This window comes from Schistocerca serialis, chromosome 2 (assembly GCF_023864345.2).
Source record: "Schistocerca serialis cubense isolate TAMUIC-IGC-003099 chromosome 2, iqSchSeri2.2, whole genome shotgun sequence".
Taxonomy (NCBI): domain Eukaryota; kingdom Metazoa; phylum Arthropoda; class Insecta; order Orthoptera; family Acrididae; genus Schistocerca; species Schistocerca serialis.
In genome coordinates, this window is record NC_064639.1 from 854,913,715 (window position 1) to 854,929,449 (window position 15,735).

The 15,735-nt window shown below is 42.0% G+C and overlaps 1 protein-coding gene across 1 annotated transcript in view; it reads left to right on the forward strand.

Annotated features, from left to right (window-relative positions):
• Window positions 1-879: 879 nt before the first annotated feature.
• The window catches only part of LOC126458155 (ATP-binding cassette sub-family C member 4-like), a 215,910-nt gene continuing 201,054 nt past the window's right edge, over window positions 880-15,735 (forward strand). The window contains exon 1 of the mRNA XM_050095017.1: window positions 880-1,169. Within this exon, the coding sequence (XP_049950974.1) occupies window positions 1,096-1,169 (74 nt within the window). The 5' untranslated portion in view covers window positions 880-1,095. The remainder of the gene's footprint in view (window positions 1,170-15,735) is intronic.

Sequence of the window (15,735 nt, forward strand, 5' to 3'; positions counted from 1 at the left end):
TGATTAATATTACATGGTAATTGACATTTCACACGTTGGAGCTGCCTTCTCCCAAGAGCAATCGACGTCACGTCCAAACTGTTCACTATTGAAATGCTGCCGCTTGTGGTCTGTTCACATCCACTGTTTCGCAACTGTTGTGAGAAAAATGTTCAAATGTATGTAAAGTCTATGGGACTTAACTGCTGAGGTCATCAGTCCCTAGTCTCACACACTATTAACCTAAGTTTAACTTCCGCTAAGGACAACACACACACGCCCGATGGAGGGCTCGAACCTCCGACAGCGGGAGCTGCACCAATGTTTTGGTTTGTGTTGCCGACTGTCAAATATTATTGCCAAAGATTGAATGTTATTGCCAACTTTCGAGTGCTATACACATGTTTTTCAAAGAAAAAAAAATAGTGATGAATTTGATTTTCACATTTTTATTCAATAATTTTACTCATTATTTTACACGATTTGGTGAAAGGTGGCCGCGGACCTTCTAGAAAGAGCCGGCGGACCCCTAAGGGGTCTGGGAAGTCCTGTTATAAACTAGTCACAACAACAGGGCGGCGCTGTAATTGCTGAGCGCGGTCGGTCGCGAAGTTTGTAGGCTGTCAAGAAATTGGTCGGTCGATCAGTCGGCCGATAAACTGGTGAATGTGTTGAGGTCTTAAACGTTGTGTAGTCAGTGACGCGGACCCCGAAACATTCCCGCAGTGCCAGAGCAGTGACGGCTCACGGCAGCACACGTGGGAAACGGTAGGGGGTAGTTTCCGGTTGCGGCGGCAGGGGGCGCAGCGGTCGGCGCGCTCGCAGCGAGAGCGGCGCGTCATTGGTCGGCCAGCGAGCAGCGTAGCCACGCTGCGCTGTGTTCAGTCCGGTGCGGCGCCGTGTCGCGTGCGAAGTCCAACCGAGTGGCGCGCGCGCAGTTACGCTCTTGCTTCTTTTCTAGGGGACGGTAAAACCTCGCAGCCGCGTATAAATAAAGCAGGCGGGCGCAGCCGGCGGCGCCAGATCGTGGGCCGCAGCGTAGCTCAGCGGAGATAAGGACGGGACTGCCTCACGCGTGATGCCCGTGGCGTAGCCGGTGCACTCCAGCCGCCAGACATGGACGCCAAGACCTACAAGAGCAAGCCCAACCCCAAGAAGGGCGCCAATCCCTTCTCCAGGGCCGTTCTCTGGTAAGTACACCTTTTCATTCTGTTAACGATACCCGCGTCTTTCGTGAAAGTGCACTTCACAGCCTAGCCGTAAGTTGCCTTAGCACAGAGTTTTAATTTGTGTGAAACTGAGTGTACAGAATTAAGTTAGGCAATTAAATGCTTCATTTGTGCGGCCACAGTGTCCGTAGTTGCTTTACAATTCTTGAGGGTATTTTTGTTCTGTTGTTGCAACTACAAAATGCGTGATTTTTTTTTTTTTTGACCAGATGCGTTTCGCCTTATTAGGTAAAGCATCAGTGGTGGTGATTTTCGCTGTATTTCTCGCTTACATCGGGAAATGCCGTCTGCTAGCACTTCGTTGTTTTTCTGCGATAGATACTAATAATTTTGGTCTACTTTTTAGTTCTGCAGCACTATGCACTTTGTTTTTCACAAAACACTTTTATGCACACCACTGTATTCAGTTTGTTTTTGTGCTTCAACCATAAATAAAAAGCACAAAAACAAACAGTATACAGTGGTGTGTATAAAAGTGTGTTGTGAGAAACATAGGATGTGTATGGTGCTCCCGAACAACTGAAAATGAGATAAAGATTCAGTGTCTAACGCAGAAAAACGAAGTGCTAGCAGACGGTATTTCCCGATGTCAGCAATAAATCAGGCGAAACGCGTCTGGTGAAAAAAATCATGCATTTTGTAGTTGCAACGACAGAACAAAAATACCCTGAAGAATAAGTTAGGCAATTGTGAAAGTAGACCTCAGAGTGCTGGAAATATATTAAAGGTACATTAAATGCAGAAAGTAATTAGTGGTAGAGCAGTAGGACAAACATTAAACCTTGTTGATACTGTGAATAAGATCTCTCACTAGACTATTTTATTTTAACCATTTATTGTATAAGAGGCGTTTGTATATTAAAGAGCAACGCTGCTGAGGGATCTGGGTAAGGAAATGACACTAGATGTAGTAGATTTCTGCTAGTGGCAATAAACTGATGGCCGAAGAAGCGTGACCACCTAGTGCAGTGAAAGCATTTCTGAAAAAGAGGAATTTGTTAGAATCTAATATAAATGGAAGTATTGGGAAGTCATTCCTGAAGGTATTTGTTTGGAGTGTGGCTGTGTACGGAAGTGAAACGTGGACGATGAATAGTAGACAAGGTGAGAGCAGAAAATTTGGTACTTTGGAAGAATGCTAAAGATCAGATGGACAGATCATATAACTACTGAGGTGCCCAATTCAACTGACGAGCAAAGCCTATGGCACAACTTGGTTGATAGGACACAATCTGAGGCGTCAAGTAATTGTCGGTTTGGTATTGGAGGGAAGCGTGAGGGGTAAAATTGTAGAACTAAATATGAATACAGTAAGCATGTTCAAACTGATGTAGATTGCGGTAGCTGTTCGGAGGAGAAAAGACCTGCACATGATAGATCAGAGTGGAGAGTAGCATCAAAAATCTTCAGGCTGCAGAAGCAATCAACAGTAGTAGAACGGCATGTCTGTGTGTGCCTGTGTGTGTGACTGTGTCTGTGTGACTGTCTGTGTCTGTGTGACTGTGTTTTTTGCTTATGGACTGCCCAGCTTCCAGAGTTAACTGCAAGTAGTAACTTCTAAATTATAATACTATGATCGTAAACAGAGTTCCCATGTGTACTATTGAGTACCCTGTTCCAAGGAACGGCTGAGGAAGTCGTTGACACACGCTATCCGACATATGCGAGTCTAGTGAGCTTCGAAACACTGATGATTCAAGCACACGGCGTCCAAAATATGACTTGTTGCGAAAGACAGGTGAAGCTATATTTACCTCTGACGGCCGCCCGTGTTCTTTTGTCACACACATCATCGTCACTCAAAGGTCTGTTAATGATCAGATTAAGCAGGTCGAAAAGCTCTCCACCTAGAAATTAACGCACTCATCCTTCTCTGCAGAGATCAGTCGTGTGTTACTTCATGGGACGAGTTTATCGGCATACATTAGCACCTACTAAATCTCTGGACCAAGCGCAATTAAGCATGCCTCTCATAAGGAGAGGCAGAGTTATGTTAAGACATAAGGCTAAGAAGGGTCAATGAACTTCCCCGTCATAATCTCAGCCTTGTTTCAAATAGTTCCCCTCGCTCTTTGAGACTAATGGAATTTCAGTTACTTATTGTACAATTATTTCCTTTGAACAGTTGGCGACACAATGTATCTTTTATCTGGTCCTAGTTCGTAAATTTTAGTTTTCCACAGATGTATATTCATCTGAAGTGTGTGCCGGGATGGGAAACTGAGAACGGCTATAACGGCGAACTAAAGCCTTCAGCTGAACTGTGATCTGTGCGTGACCAGCACAATCGGCAGAGAACTATTGAGACAGGTTCTCGTGACAGGGCAAACCAAATGATCAGGGTTTGATAAAAAAAATGTTACTTTTTTACGCTATTGAAAATATTTTCAGTTCCCGTTTTTCAACCCTACGTGATTCCAGATTTATTCATAAATAACCTGTTCACTAATTGTAAACCTCTTACGGTGTATGGGAAGATGTTTCAGAGCAAGTATGTACCGATTGTCAATACATTTCAATATTTGCTGCTGATGTTGCAATATCGGGGACTACTGCAAAATAGGTAGAAAACAAAGTTTAGAGCTATATGTTGAATGAAATGTTTGGCTGTCAAGAAAGCAATGCGTGAAGCCTTTAGTGGTTACCGTAGCAGAATATTCAAATGATCTTTCACAAAACACAGAGCTAGTGCCCAGTCCCTAGCGAATGAGACAGGAACTGAAATTGAGAGTAGTAAAGTAAAACCTGAAATGCTTAAGTTTTCAAACGTTCCTTTACAACGGAAAATCCAGGAGAGCTGCCCCAATTTAATCCCCTTACTGCTAAAAGATGAGTGAAATCACCTTTAGTATCAGTGGTGTTGCGAAACAGCTAAAATCTTTAAAATTCAACGAAGTTCCAGGGTCTGATGAATCCCTCTTAGATTCTTTAGTGAACTTGTGGCTGATTTAGTCCCTTTTCTAACTATAATGTATCGTAGATCCCTCGAACAAAACAATGCCCAGTTCTTGGAAAAAAAGATCACACCTATCCACAGGAAGGGTAGAAGTGATTCACAAAATTACCGTCTAATATCCTCGACATCAATTTTGTTGTAGACACTAGAACATATTCTGAGTGCAAACATATTGAGTTATCTAGAACAGAATGACCCCCTCCACGCCAACCAGTATGGATTCAGAAAAAAATCTATCATATGAAACCCAACTCGCACTTTTCTTACAGGACCTGCTGAAAATATTGGATCAAGGCAGGCGTGTTGACGCAGTATCTGATTTCCGAAAATCCTGCGACTTAATACCACACCTACGCTTATTGTGAAAAGTACCATCATAAGGGATACCGAGTGAAATTTGTGACTGGATTGAGGAATTATTGTCAGCGAGGATGCAGCATGTTATCTTGGATGGAGAGTCATCGTCACATGTGGAAGTAACTTCGGGTGTTCCCCAGGAAGTGTTGGGACCCTTGCTGTTCACGTCGGATATTAATGATCTCAGTGACATTATTAACAACCACCTCAGACTCTTTGCAGATGATGCAGTTATCTATATTGAAGTACTTTCTGAAAGAAGTTGCATAAATATTTTCAGGTTTTGATAAGATTTCAAAGGGGTGCAAAGATTGGCAACTTGCTTTAAATGTTCAAAACTGTAAAATTGTGCCCCTCAAAAAACAAAAAATAGTATCCTGTTACCGTAATATCAATGAGTCACTATTAGAATCCGCCAACTCATACAAATACCTGGGTGAGATACTTTGTAGGAATAATTTTTTTTTGCTGGAATGATCGCATAGGCTCAGTCGTGTAAAGCAGGTTTCTTGGTAGGCTAGAAGGGAAGTGCCATTAGAGATTGCTTACAAATCACTCTTGCGACCCATTCGAGAATGTTGCTCAAGTGTATGGGACCAGCACCAAATAGGAGTAACAGAGGATACTGGACGTACAGAGAGAAGGCCAGCACGATTGGTCACAGGTTTGTTTGATCCTCGGGGAGTTTAACAGATTCTCAAGAAACTGAGCTCGCAGCCCCATGAAGGGTGACATGAACTATTCCGAGGAAGCTTACTAACAAATTTCCAAGAATCTGCTTTAAATGGCCGTAGAAATATGCTACAACTATCTACATATCGCTCACTCAGAGATCCTGAAGACAAGATTACAATAACTGCAACACGCACAAGGCATTCATTCTTCCCGCACCCCATACGTGAATGGAACGGGAAGAAACCCTAATAACTGGTAGAATGGCACCTATTCTCTGCCATGCATTTCTCGGTGGTTTGCGGAGTGTCAATGTAGATCATAGTTCGGATCTTCCAAAGTGCACAGGTGAACGCCACGTAAGACATTTTGGGAGAATTAACTGTTAATTACATCCGACAACAGATTCTCTGTGGTTGGCAATGTGCAAATTCTCTTAAAGCCAATCTCAGTTCTTGTCCTCCGGTGCACTCCCGCGAATATTTAAATCAAGACGAGACACTAGACTCCTATTCATGAGGAGACCGGTCTAAATCCCAGCCCAACCATCCAAATGTAAGGTCATCTGCGATTTCCCTAATTCGCTTAAGGTAAATGGCGGAGTGGTTCCTTTGAAAAGGCACGTCCAACTTCCTTCCCCAGCATTGCCCAATTCGAGCTTGTGTTCCATCTCTTATCACCACGAGACGAGACGTTAAGGTTAAATCGTCTTTTCATTCCTTACGTCAGAGCAAGTGAGCGTCACTTCGTGCATAATTAACTCGCTGTTGGTGGTGTATAGCATATCAGTGGTTCTTAAGAACGATAAATCAGCAGACATCTGCCAGCTTTAAGACTGTAACTCATTTCGTAGCGTCCTAGATCTGTCTGATGGTTAGGTAGGCGTTTGCACGTTTTTGGTCAGGAAAGTGTGCCAGCTTAACTCTTTCAGGCTCTCTGGGCACAGTTATGTCCATTAACTTTTACTGTGTCTTAGTTGCAACGGAAGTATTTTTCCCGACGGAAACCTGAGGTATACATTTGTGAATGTTTAATGTTTTCATCATGCGCAAGTGCTGCCAGCTTTTAGGCATGACTATAAAGATGTCAGCAAGTCAATGCGGCAGTGCACAGCAGCTCGTAACCATCAGAATACACGGATGTGGTTTGTTCGTTATATTCCACTGTGTAATTGAATATTGTTGCTAATTTACATGGTAATTATTGATCATTTTATTATTAATTATAATAGAGAAGCTTTTGTAATGGCGTCATCTAGAAAGGACTTGCAATACGGCGACCGAACTCCCCTGAATGGGGCCTCCCTGCCAACAATGCCATACGATCATTTCATTTTGTAATTAGTTAATTTAGTTCATAAAATGAAGCAAAAGGTACAAAGTATGTTTTGAAAACTGATACATATTGTTGTATAAGTCTTTCATGTAAAATCATTAAAAATCATCTAAGAGCATTACCACACCAACAAAAACTTTCCTTCCTCCAAGAAAAATCAGGTCTGAAAGAATTACCTTTCGCTGCCCTTTATACATAACAACCACCGTGGCTGCAGATTTCGTCTTGACAAAGCATGCGAGGTAACCGGAAGACAGACACGAACCACCTCCGCTGCGACCTTGCTCCAGAATGGCTGCGAGGGATTCCTCTATCGATCCGTGCATTAGACCTTGTATCGAACGACGCTTTGCGTTTCCATTTCTGACGAGACCGTTTTGCGTTGAAGTGTTGCATTAAAATAACCTTAGGAAGTTTCCAGACACCTCGCAAAATACTTACGAGCAAGAATTGTAGAAACTGGTATGTACATTTTGGCGCTTTATATTCTGATCTTAAGGTGTGAAATACATCCAATACTTGAATTAAGTATTTTTTGTTCTGTGATATACAAAGCGTTGATACTTACAATTTGTTAATATAAAGCGCCAAAATGTACATACCAGTTTCTACAATTCTTGCTCATAAATATTTTGCGAGGTGTCTGGAAACCTTCTAAGGTTATTTTAATGCAACACTCATAAAGTGTAACGATTTCTCTGCCGCAACATCACAAAATCCACGGGTTTATAGACATTAATAGCAACAGAAAAAGCGAATATTGCATACGCACGTATATTCGCGGTGCGGTTCGACGAAATGAACAATCATTTCGTTTACCAAAGTGAGTGAGACTTTATTCGTTAAAAAATCTCACCTTACAGCAATGGAAGTTTCCTGTATGAAGCTACATATGACATCTCTGCAATGCTAAAATTTCTGATAAGAAAACCGCATATGCCCATCAGAGCGTCCTGTAGAAATCACGTGCTGTTTGAGGCTCGAGATTACCTGCAGGTCTTACCTTATGTTCAGCGGAAACGAAAGTTCTTAAATTTCGTCACTGAGCACAGTAAAAGCACACTATTTTCCTTGGAACTGAAGTAAACGACTAAATTGAATACTAGATTCCAGATTTTAATGGATGGGATGTCCACATAAATAATTCATTCACAGAATTGATACGCCTTCAGTTTCTTTGTTTACAGTTCCTGAGTGAGACATAGTACCTAAATGATGTATTAGAATGCATCGGATACTCTGACTGTTCGAAGATGATGCAGTTGTCCGCAGGGAAGTAGAAACGCCAGAAAACGGTATCGATTTGCAGAATAACCTGTAGAGGATTGATGAATGGTGTAAGCTCTGGCAGCTGACATAAAGAAAACTGAGATACTGCGCACACATAGGAAAAGAAATCCACTACTGTACAGCTACACTATTAATGAAAGATTGCTGGAAACAGTATCTTCCGCAAAATATCTACGAGTAACCATCTAGTGCGACTTCAAGTAGAAAGACCGTATAAAAATGGTAGGGAAAGCAGATCCCAGACTGAGATTCATAGAAAGCATCTCAAGGAAATGTAACTCATCCACTAAAGAAGCGGCCAAGGCGCTTTTTTGACCAATTCTTGAGCACTGTTCATCATTGTGGGATCCTTACCATGGGATGGTACCCAGAATCTAATGAAGGACGGCGCATTTCGTCACGGTATCGTTTAGTCTGCTCGATAGCGTTACAGAGATTTTCAACGAAAACTCCTTTGGAAGACGCTACATGCGACTGTGTGCATCAGGGAGAGGTTTACTATTGAAATTTCGAGAGAGTGGTTTCCAAGAAAATCGGACAACATATTACTTCCTCCCACATACATCTCGCAGAATGACGGCGATGAGAAAATTGGTGAAATTAGAGCTGATACAGAAGCTTACCGATACTCATTCTTCCCAAGCGCTATTAGCGCGTGGAAGAGGGAAGGAGGGGGGGAGATCAGTTTCTGGTATCAGAAGTACACTCTGATACACGCCTTCGGATGGCTTGTTGTGTGTTGATGTACATGTCGTCCATGAAAGGCAAAGGTTCTAACGATATGGACCTGTCAAAATTATGTTCAGAGTAAGAATCGGATTTGAGCATGCGGTAATCTTATTACTTAACTGTCATGCGTTTATCCCAATTAACAGTACTACTGGCGTTCACCTTGTACAACGCATTTAGTGAAGAGGAAGTTACATCGCAGCAGAAGCGACTCGTCTGCCCATGCAGAAGAAAACGGTGCACTACCTCACTGTCTTTCTAAGAAGACTTTTGCTCAAGTGTTGTTCAAAACATCAACAGTCGTCTATTATACCGCCTATCACAATGTCTAGCATTGGAGTCTAATTTTTGATCGATCTCTGTCTTTCCTAGAATTAGATAGGTCCATGGGTGAATTCCGTTAACTCTAAGCTGAAAAAGTTGCTGAAATAATTGTTCGATGTCTTATCACGTTCAGAGCCATCCATCGCCCTACCGCTACATCTAAATCACTCTAAAGCACTGAAATTGCATTTAAAACTACTGTTAGTCACTTTCGTGTTCATTTTGCGATTTTCTGTGTATCCTTTGTGCTGCCCACATTTTTTTGTTAGTCTTCAGTCCAGGGACTGGTTTGATACAGCTTGCAGCTCTCCATGCTACTCTATCCTGTGCAATGCAAGCTGCTTCATCTCCCAGTACCTACTGCAACCTACATCCTTTTGAATCTGCTTAGTGTATTCATCTCTTGGTCTCCCTCTACGATTTTTACCCTCCACGCTGCCCTCCAATACTAAATTGGTGATCCCTTGATGTCTCAGAATATGCCCTACCAACCGATCCCTTCTTCTAGTCAAGTTGTGCCACAAATTTCTCTTCTCTCCAATTCTATTCAATACCTCTTCATTAGTTATGTGATCCACCCATCTAATCGTCAGCATTCTTCTGTAGCACCACATTTCGAAAGCTTCTGTTCTCTCCTTGTCTAAACTATTTATCGTCCACGTTTCATTTCCATACGTGTCTACACTCCATACAAATACTTTGAGAAACGACTTCCTGACGCTTAAATCTATGCTCGATGTTAACAAATTTTTCTTCAGAAATGCTTTCCTTGCCACTGCCAGTCTACATTTTATATCCTCTCTCCTTCGACCGTCAACAGCTGCCCACATAGGCGTTACATAAAATACTCGAGGGTGTCAGCAGAATCGCTCTGAACGTGTTCCTGAAGAGATTTCGCGACTAATGCCTATTGTTTCTTCAAGAGAATCTTGAAATTTGCGTGGCATCCCCATTCTGTTTCTCGCCACTAATTTTATGCTTTAACATCCCTTCGTTACTTCATGATAAAGCTCCATAGTATTTGATCATAATTTGAAAACAGGCAATGTGTTTCGTAAATCTCAAGTAAACATTAACAGTCACATCTTTTTAATATTACAGTTGTACTGCATTAGAGCTATGCTCCTTAGATGCTTAATCGCCATAACACGACAAATGCTGAACACGTGTTGTTTGCTAGTGGATACCCTGTTTTGTTTATACTCACTATTTCGTATTTATCCACATTAAATGCATTATATATACATTTATAATCCATTATCTACCTTACAGCTGTGACGGTGGGTACTTTCGTTATCAACTATAATTACTTGCACATTTTGCTACATCCGTGAATGGCTCGCGGAAAGAAAAAAGTACCAGTAAAGAGCATGCATTCTAATTTCTGTGATGCTTCATGATCATTTCGTGAAATACATGTAAGAAGAGAGTAAGATGTTGCTTAACTTTCCTTGGAAAGTACGGTCTCTCAATTTTAATAGTAAATCTCTCGTTGCTGCACAACGCTTGTCTGGTGGCTACCATGGATTTTGGCAAACTTTTCAGTGAAGCTGTCACTAAACAAATCCGTTGCAAAACGAACCTCTTTTGTTTTGGTCTCCCACTTCACAAACTGACCCTGTAAGGGTTCCAAACTGACGAGCAGGATTTGATTGAACGAGCATTTTGGAAACTCCTTCTTTCGTGGGTGAATTACATTTTCTGAAGATTCTTGCAACAAAATTATTCTAGCATCTGCTTTCCCAACAGCTAGCTTCACTTAGTCGTTCCACGTCTCTCCGGAGCTTCGGACTGTGTCTGCATATCGTGAACAGTGAACGCAGTCCAAGCTGTTGGGTCCTTCCGATATTAATTTTATGTTTGACGATCTCTCCCGCTAAAGAACGACGTGTTGTATCCGGTAGGAGGACCTGAAACGAATTACAAAGCGGGACTGATACTTCGTGCACTTGCAATTCGTTCTGTAGACAAGAGTGCGCAACTGCTCGAAAATGCTTCGGAAAGTCAAGGTTGGTTGGTTTGGTTGGTTGGTTTGGTTGGTTGGTTGATGCGGGGGAGGGGATCAAACAGCAAGGTAATCAGTCCCTTCGGATTAGGGAAGGATGGGGAAGGAAGTCGGCCGTGCCCATTCAAAGGAACCATCCCGGCATTTGCCTGAAGAGATCTAGGGAAATCACGGAAAATCTAAACCAGGATGTCTGGACGCAGGCTTGAACCGTCGTCCTCCCGAATGCGAATCTAGTGTGCTACCCACTGCGCTACATCTTTGGGTCTCATGGATAAACAGAGCGAGTTATGCCATACGAATTCTTCGTACAGATTTTTAGCAATGATAATTTTATGATGGCAGCATTATCGTTAGCAAACGATCTGAATTTAGCGCTCTCTGTTCGACAAATGTTTAACATGTACCACGGATTTACTCCTCTTGTGGAAGCGCATCTAACATTAGTTGCTGATATTAACAAATAATACCTAGTGCAGATTTTACATTTGCTTTCTATGATCTCCCATGTAGTATCCGTAGGAGAACGAGGTACGAACTCAACGGAAGGTACGATGATGCCGACGTGTGCAACGTCGGCATCAGTTGACCCCAAAACATTGTCCACCCTAAATTTTATTTCCTTGCTCCGTCCCCTCCTATCTGTTCGTCTTCAGGCTATCGTACTAACGCCTCGGTTTGGTTCAGTAACAGTGTATGCACCAGGAAATTTCCCACACACATTAGGGTCAACAACTACCACTGTTGTTTTACAGTGCTGGTCGACGCTAGCGGTTTTACGGCCAAAGCTCGGACATCGGGCAAACCGCGAGTCCGCCTACTAATTGTCGATGACGAAACTACAGATACCGGGAAGTCCTAATGCGTTTCGGTCACCATACCACCTAGCTACAAGCTTCTTGCCGTACGTAGTCGGAGCAGTCTTAGGAAGTAAATTTCTGTGATCAGAGTAATACAAATTAATCCTCGGTCTGAGAAAAATATATTCACGAGTGACGTAGAAACATTGAACAAGGTATATGCAGTAATGCATACTTGATGGGAACACTCTATAGAAGTAAATTTATTGCTTTGCCCGTAAATAAGCAGAAAGACTCATTACTGTAAGGTTATATTAGGTTGGTGCATAAGTTCAAAGTGTTTTTGTTTTGCATGTTGGTATTCCGATTGCTAAGGGCTTATTTATTTATTGATGGTCATTTTTATTTATATTTGACTGTTACCATATGAGTTTACATATTGCCATTTTGAGATAATGAGTGGAGCTATGGCCGTTATAAAGCGGTGTGCCAAGTGGAGAAGTTATTCTTCTGTTTCCGTTCAATAAAGGGATGACAGCAATGGAGGCGTCCAGAAACATTTGCGCCGTGTGTGGGGGTAATGCCATTGGACAGAGCAAAACAAGAAAATGATTTTAAGGCGGTTCGTTTTGGTGTTAATGACTCTCCACGTTCAGTAAGACCTCCGCCGTTTGAAGATATTGTTTAAGCGCATAAATCTAAACTTATCTACATCAGTGTACTCTAGAACCGGCAAGTGTGAGAAACTGATCATTTCACTATCGTGCGACATTTGCGTGCAATGAGGAAGGTTCAAAAATCGGGTGCATGCGTACTGCAAGCTCTAAACCAAAATCATAAAAATCAGCGGGTGGCCATCTGCGCATCTCTGCTTGCTTGTCGTCAGTTGGCTCGTGAACAACACCGATCATTCATATCCTGTATCGTTACTGGCGACGAGAAATGGTGTCTTCATGTTAATATAAGGAAAAGAAAGGAACGGTTGAGCCCAAACAAATCAGCAACGCCCCGTATAAGGACCTGCGCGCATCTATAAAAGATGATGATATGCATCTGGTGTAACAGACGGTGTGGCGTACTATGAATTGCATCACTGATGACATTCGTCAACCAGTGAAATGTCTTACAGACGCACTCCAAGAACAGCGATCAGGAAGACAACCCCAAGTGATGCTACTCCACGATAAAGCCCGCCCGCATTCTCTTAGACTGACAAAAAACTCTACAGGAGTTGTGTTGGGAAGTCATTCCACACCCACATTATTCACCTTGCGCCCTCAGATTTTCACCTTTTCCGCTCTCTATTGATCTTCCTTGAAAGAACTTCCTTTCCGCATAAAAATGCGCTCAAAACAGGGCTCGATGAATTCTTCGCCTCAAAAGAACGTTACTTCTACACTCGTGGAATCGAAAAGTTACCTCAGCGTCGGCATATTGTTGTAAGTATTGAAGGAGAATATATTATTGACTGAAGTCTCTGTTACGTGTACCTCTTGTTTATTAAACTTACGGAAAAACGCTACTAGCTTATACACCAACCTAATACTTTTGACGATAAATCACTGGAAACAGGAATAATCGAGAAATATATAAGAGTATCCAACCAGATCACTTAAATAGAAACGACGGCTTCAAATAAGATATAGGAATTAGTCTGTCAAGTTGAGATTCATTAGATTAATTGTAAGTAGATGTAACAGATTCGTAAAAAGAGGCTCAACAAAAACTAGTTAGATCAGTCCTGGAGTATCGCTTTTCAGTTTGGAACTGCCTGCAGGTGGGTCTAACAGTGGGAAAGAGAAGTCCCGAAGAGGAGCAGCGCGTTTTGTCTCGGGTTCGTTAAAGAAGGGCGAGTTAGTTACGGAGATGCTTATCACTGCAGTAGCAGACATTACAAGAAAAGCACAGTGTATCATGGATAGGTTAACCATTAAAATCCTGATATCTAATGTTAGAAATAGCAAAGGTAGTACTTCATCCACATAATTACAACGAAATTGCAACAACGGGAAAAATTTGAAATTAGAGCGCTTACGGAGGCTTAATGACAGTCTTCTTTCAAAGTTTCGCGAAAGGAACAGGATAGCTGAGAAATATCAGACGTGCCGCGCTTCACATTCCGTAAGCTGACTCGAGGAGTGAAGTGACGGATTCAGCACCACCATTGCTAGCAGCTGCTTCATTCTCAATAAAGCGAAGATAAATGATCTTTTTCCAAAATGAATACTTTGGCTGAGATTAGAGGATAATACACGACTATAAAACACTAATTTTACTATATTTCACTTAGTTTCACAAGCAGCTTGCGTACAAAGTTCTCCATGGCTCACGTGTGCTTTTCAATTAGCTTTTCCGTTAGCTCAACTTTTAGCAAAACAAAATTTTGAAACAACCGCATCGTGCAAGGACTGATACTGTGACATTCTGTGCAATACGATTAATGGAGATTATGCTCACGGATTAGAAAACAATCTTGCAATGCTGTATTTGAGAGGAAATAATGGACCGTCCTCTCATAAAACCTTTCAAGCAGATTTTTTATTTATTTAACCAAAATTTACGCATTGTTTCTGTTTATCTTAAATTTATCTTCTACAAAATATGACGTAGGTTACTACTTTTTGGCGTAGCTTTTCGATAAGCGCTGTAGTGTTAGTAATTATGCATTCGTATGCATAGCTGTGGATTCGAGACCACTGTGAAAACGTTCAGTAACGCGGCTAATTCTGTCAGCTCTGATGCCACGCGCGAGGAAAATGCTGAACGGTGCATCCCAGCTAATGACCGGTGTTGGGGCTGGGGGAGGGGAGGGGAAGAGGAGAAGAATGTTACGGTGTCCAGTAAGCGGTATGCGATAGCTGATCTGGCTCCGAGGGGGACGGGACAAGATGTTCTCCCAGTCCCTACTGGGTGGCAACAAGGAACGTCCGCAGCGGGGATTCGTGCCAAATTACTGCACCACACGGATCGATGTTGCAGTTGTTATGATCGCTTCTCTTGTCGGTACTGTGGCTTCGGACTAGTGTGTAACAGGGCACCAGTTGCTGCTGATCTCACATTCGCGACCCCCCCCCCCCCCCCTGAGACTTAGTGGGTTCAGAAGCAGAAGACTTGGACAGCATTCATTGTCGTATTGTCTCAGCGCTGAAGTTTTGTGCGTTACAACATACTCCTACTCGCCACATTTGATACCTGCAATGAACCTACCACCATTCCAAAGATCACATTCACCGCTGTTTCATTGACCATACTGTTACATACTTCGTGTTGGTAAATACACAAGCCAATAAAGTCTCCGAGAGGGTCCTAATTCAAAACACATAAATTTATTTCCATTATGAATGGACGAGCACTTAGTCTCCCTTCACACTCCAATCTGACCAAATGCTGTGTCTAAACCGTCATTTTTCATTCGTTCCACCTTGCATTCCTTGATTCCTTAAATTTTTAGTCAACTCTGGAGAAAGGGTAGTCTTGAAATTTATGTTATAAGACACTATTGTAAAATACATATGATCCTGTTACAACGATTCTCAGATTTGTATCTGACTATACTATATATATTTAGTATTCTCGCCTTGCTCATCTCTTTGAGATAGTTTGTCTTAGTGTGCTGCCTTCGCGTACGATTACAGCAAATAAAAGTAATTCTTCCTCCCACATGATATCTTTCGTTTTTTGTTACGAAGGTGCATAATTTTCTATGCGTTGCTCATTATGAAACGTAGCAAAGGGCTTCAGATAACCGTGCACCTTTCTCACGTGGACTGTATGCAACTAGCTTGGTTCTTTGCTGGCCATCGTTTATCACTGCTCAGTCACTTGTCATAAGAGCTCATCAAGTGAATAGAACGACCTTACTATCACCAAAGGCTCAGTTAATTTCAGTTTTACTTATACTGCACTTCGGATTCCTCTGTACTGTTCCATATGAACTCTTTACGTTCTAGGCGCGGAATTTAATTTTATTTTCTAAATATTTCATTTCCTCATTCTACTCTTTGTTGAGCGAGCTGCGCCTGTAAAATTGGGCAAATGATATAAAAAAACAATGTAGAA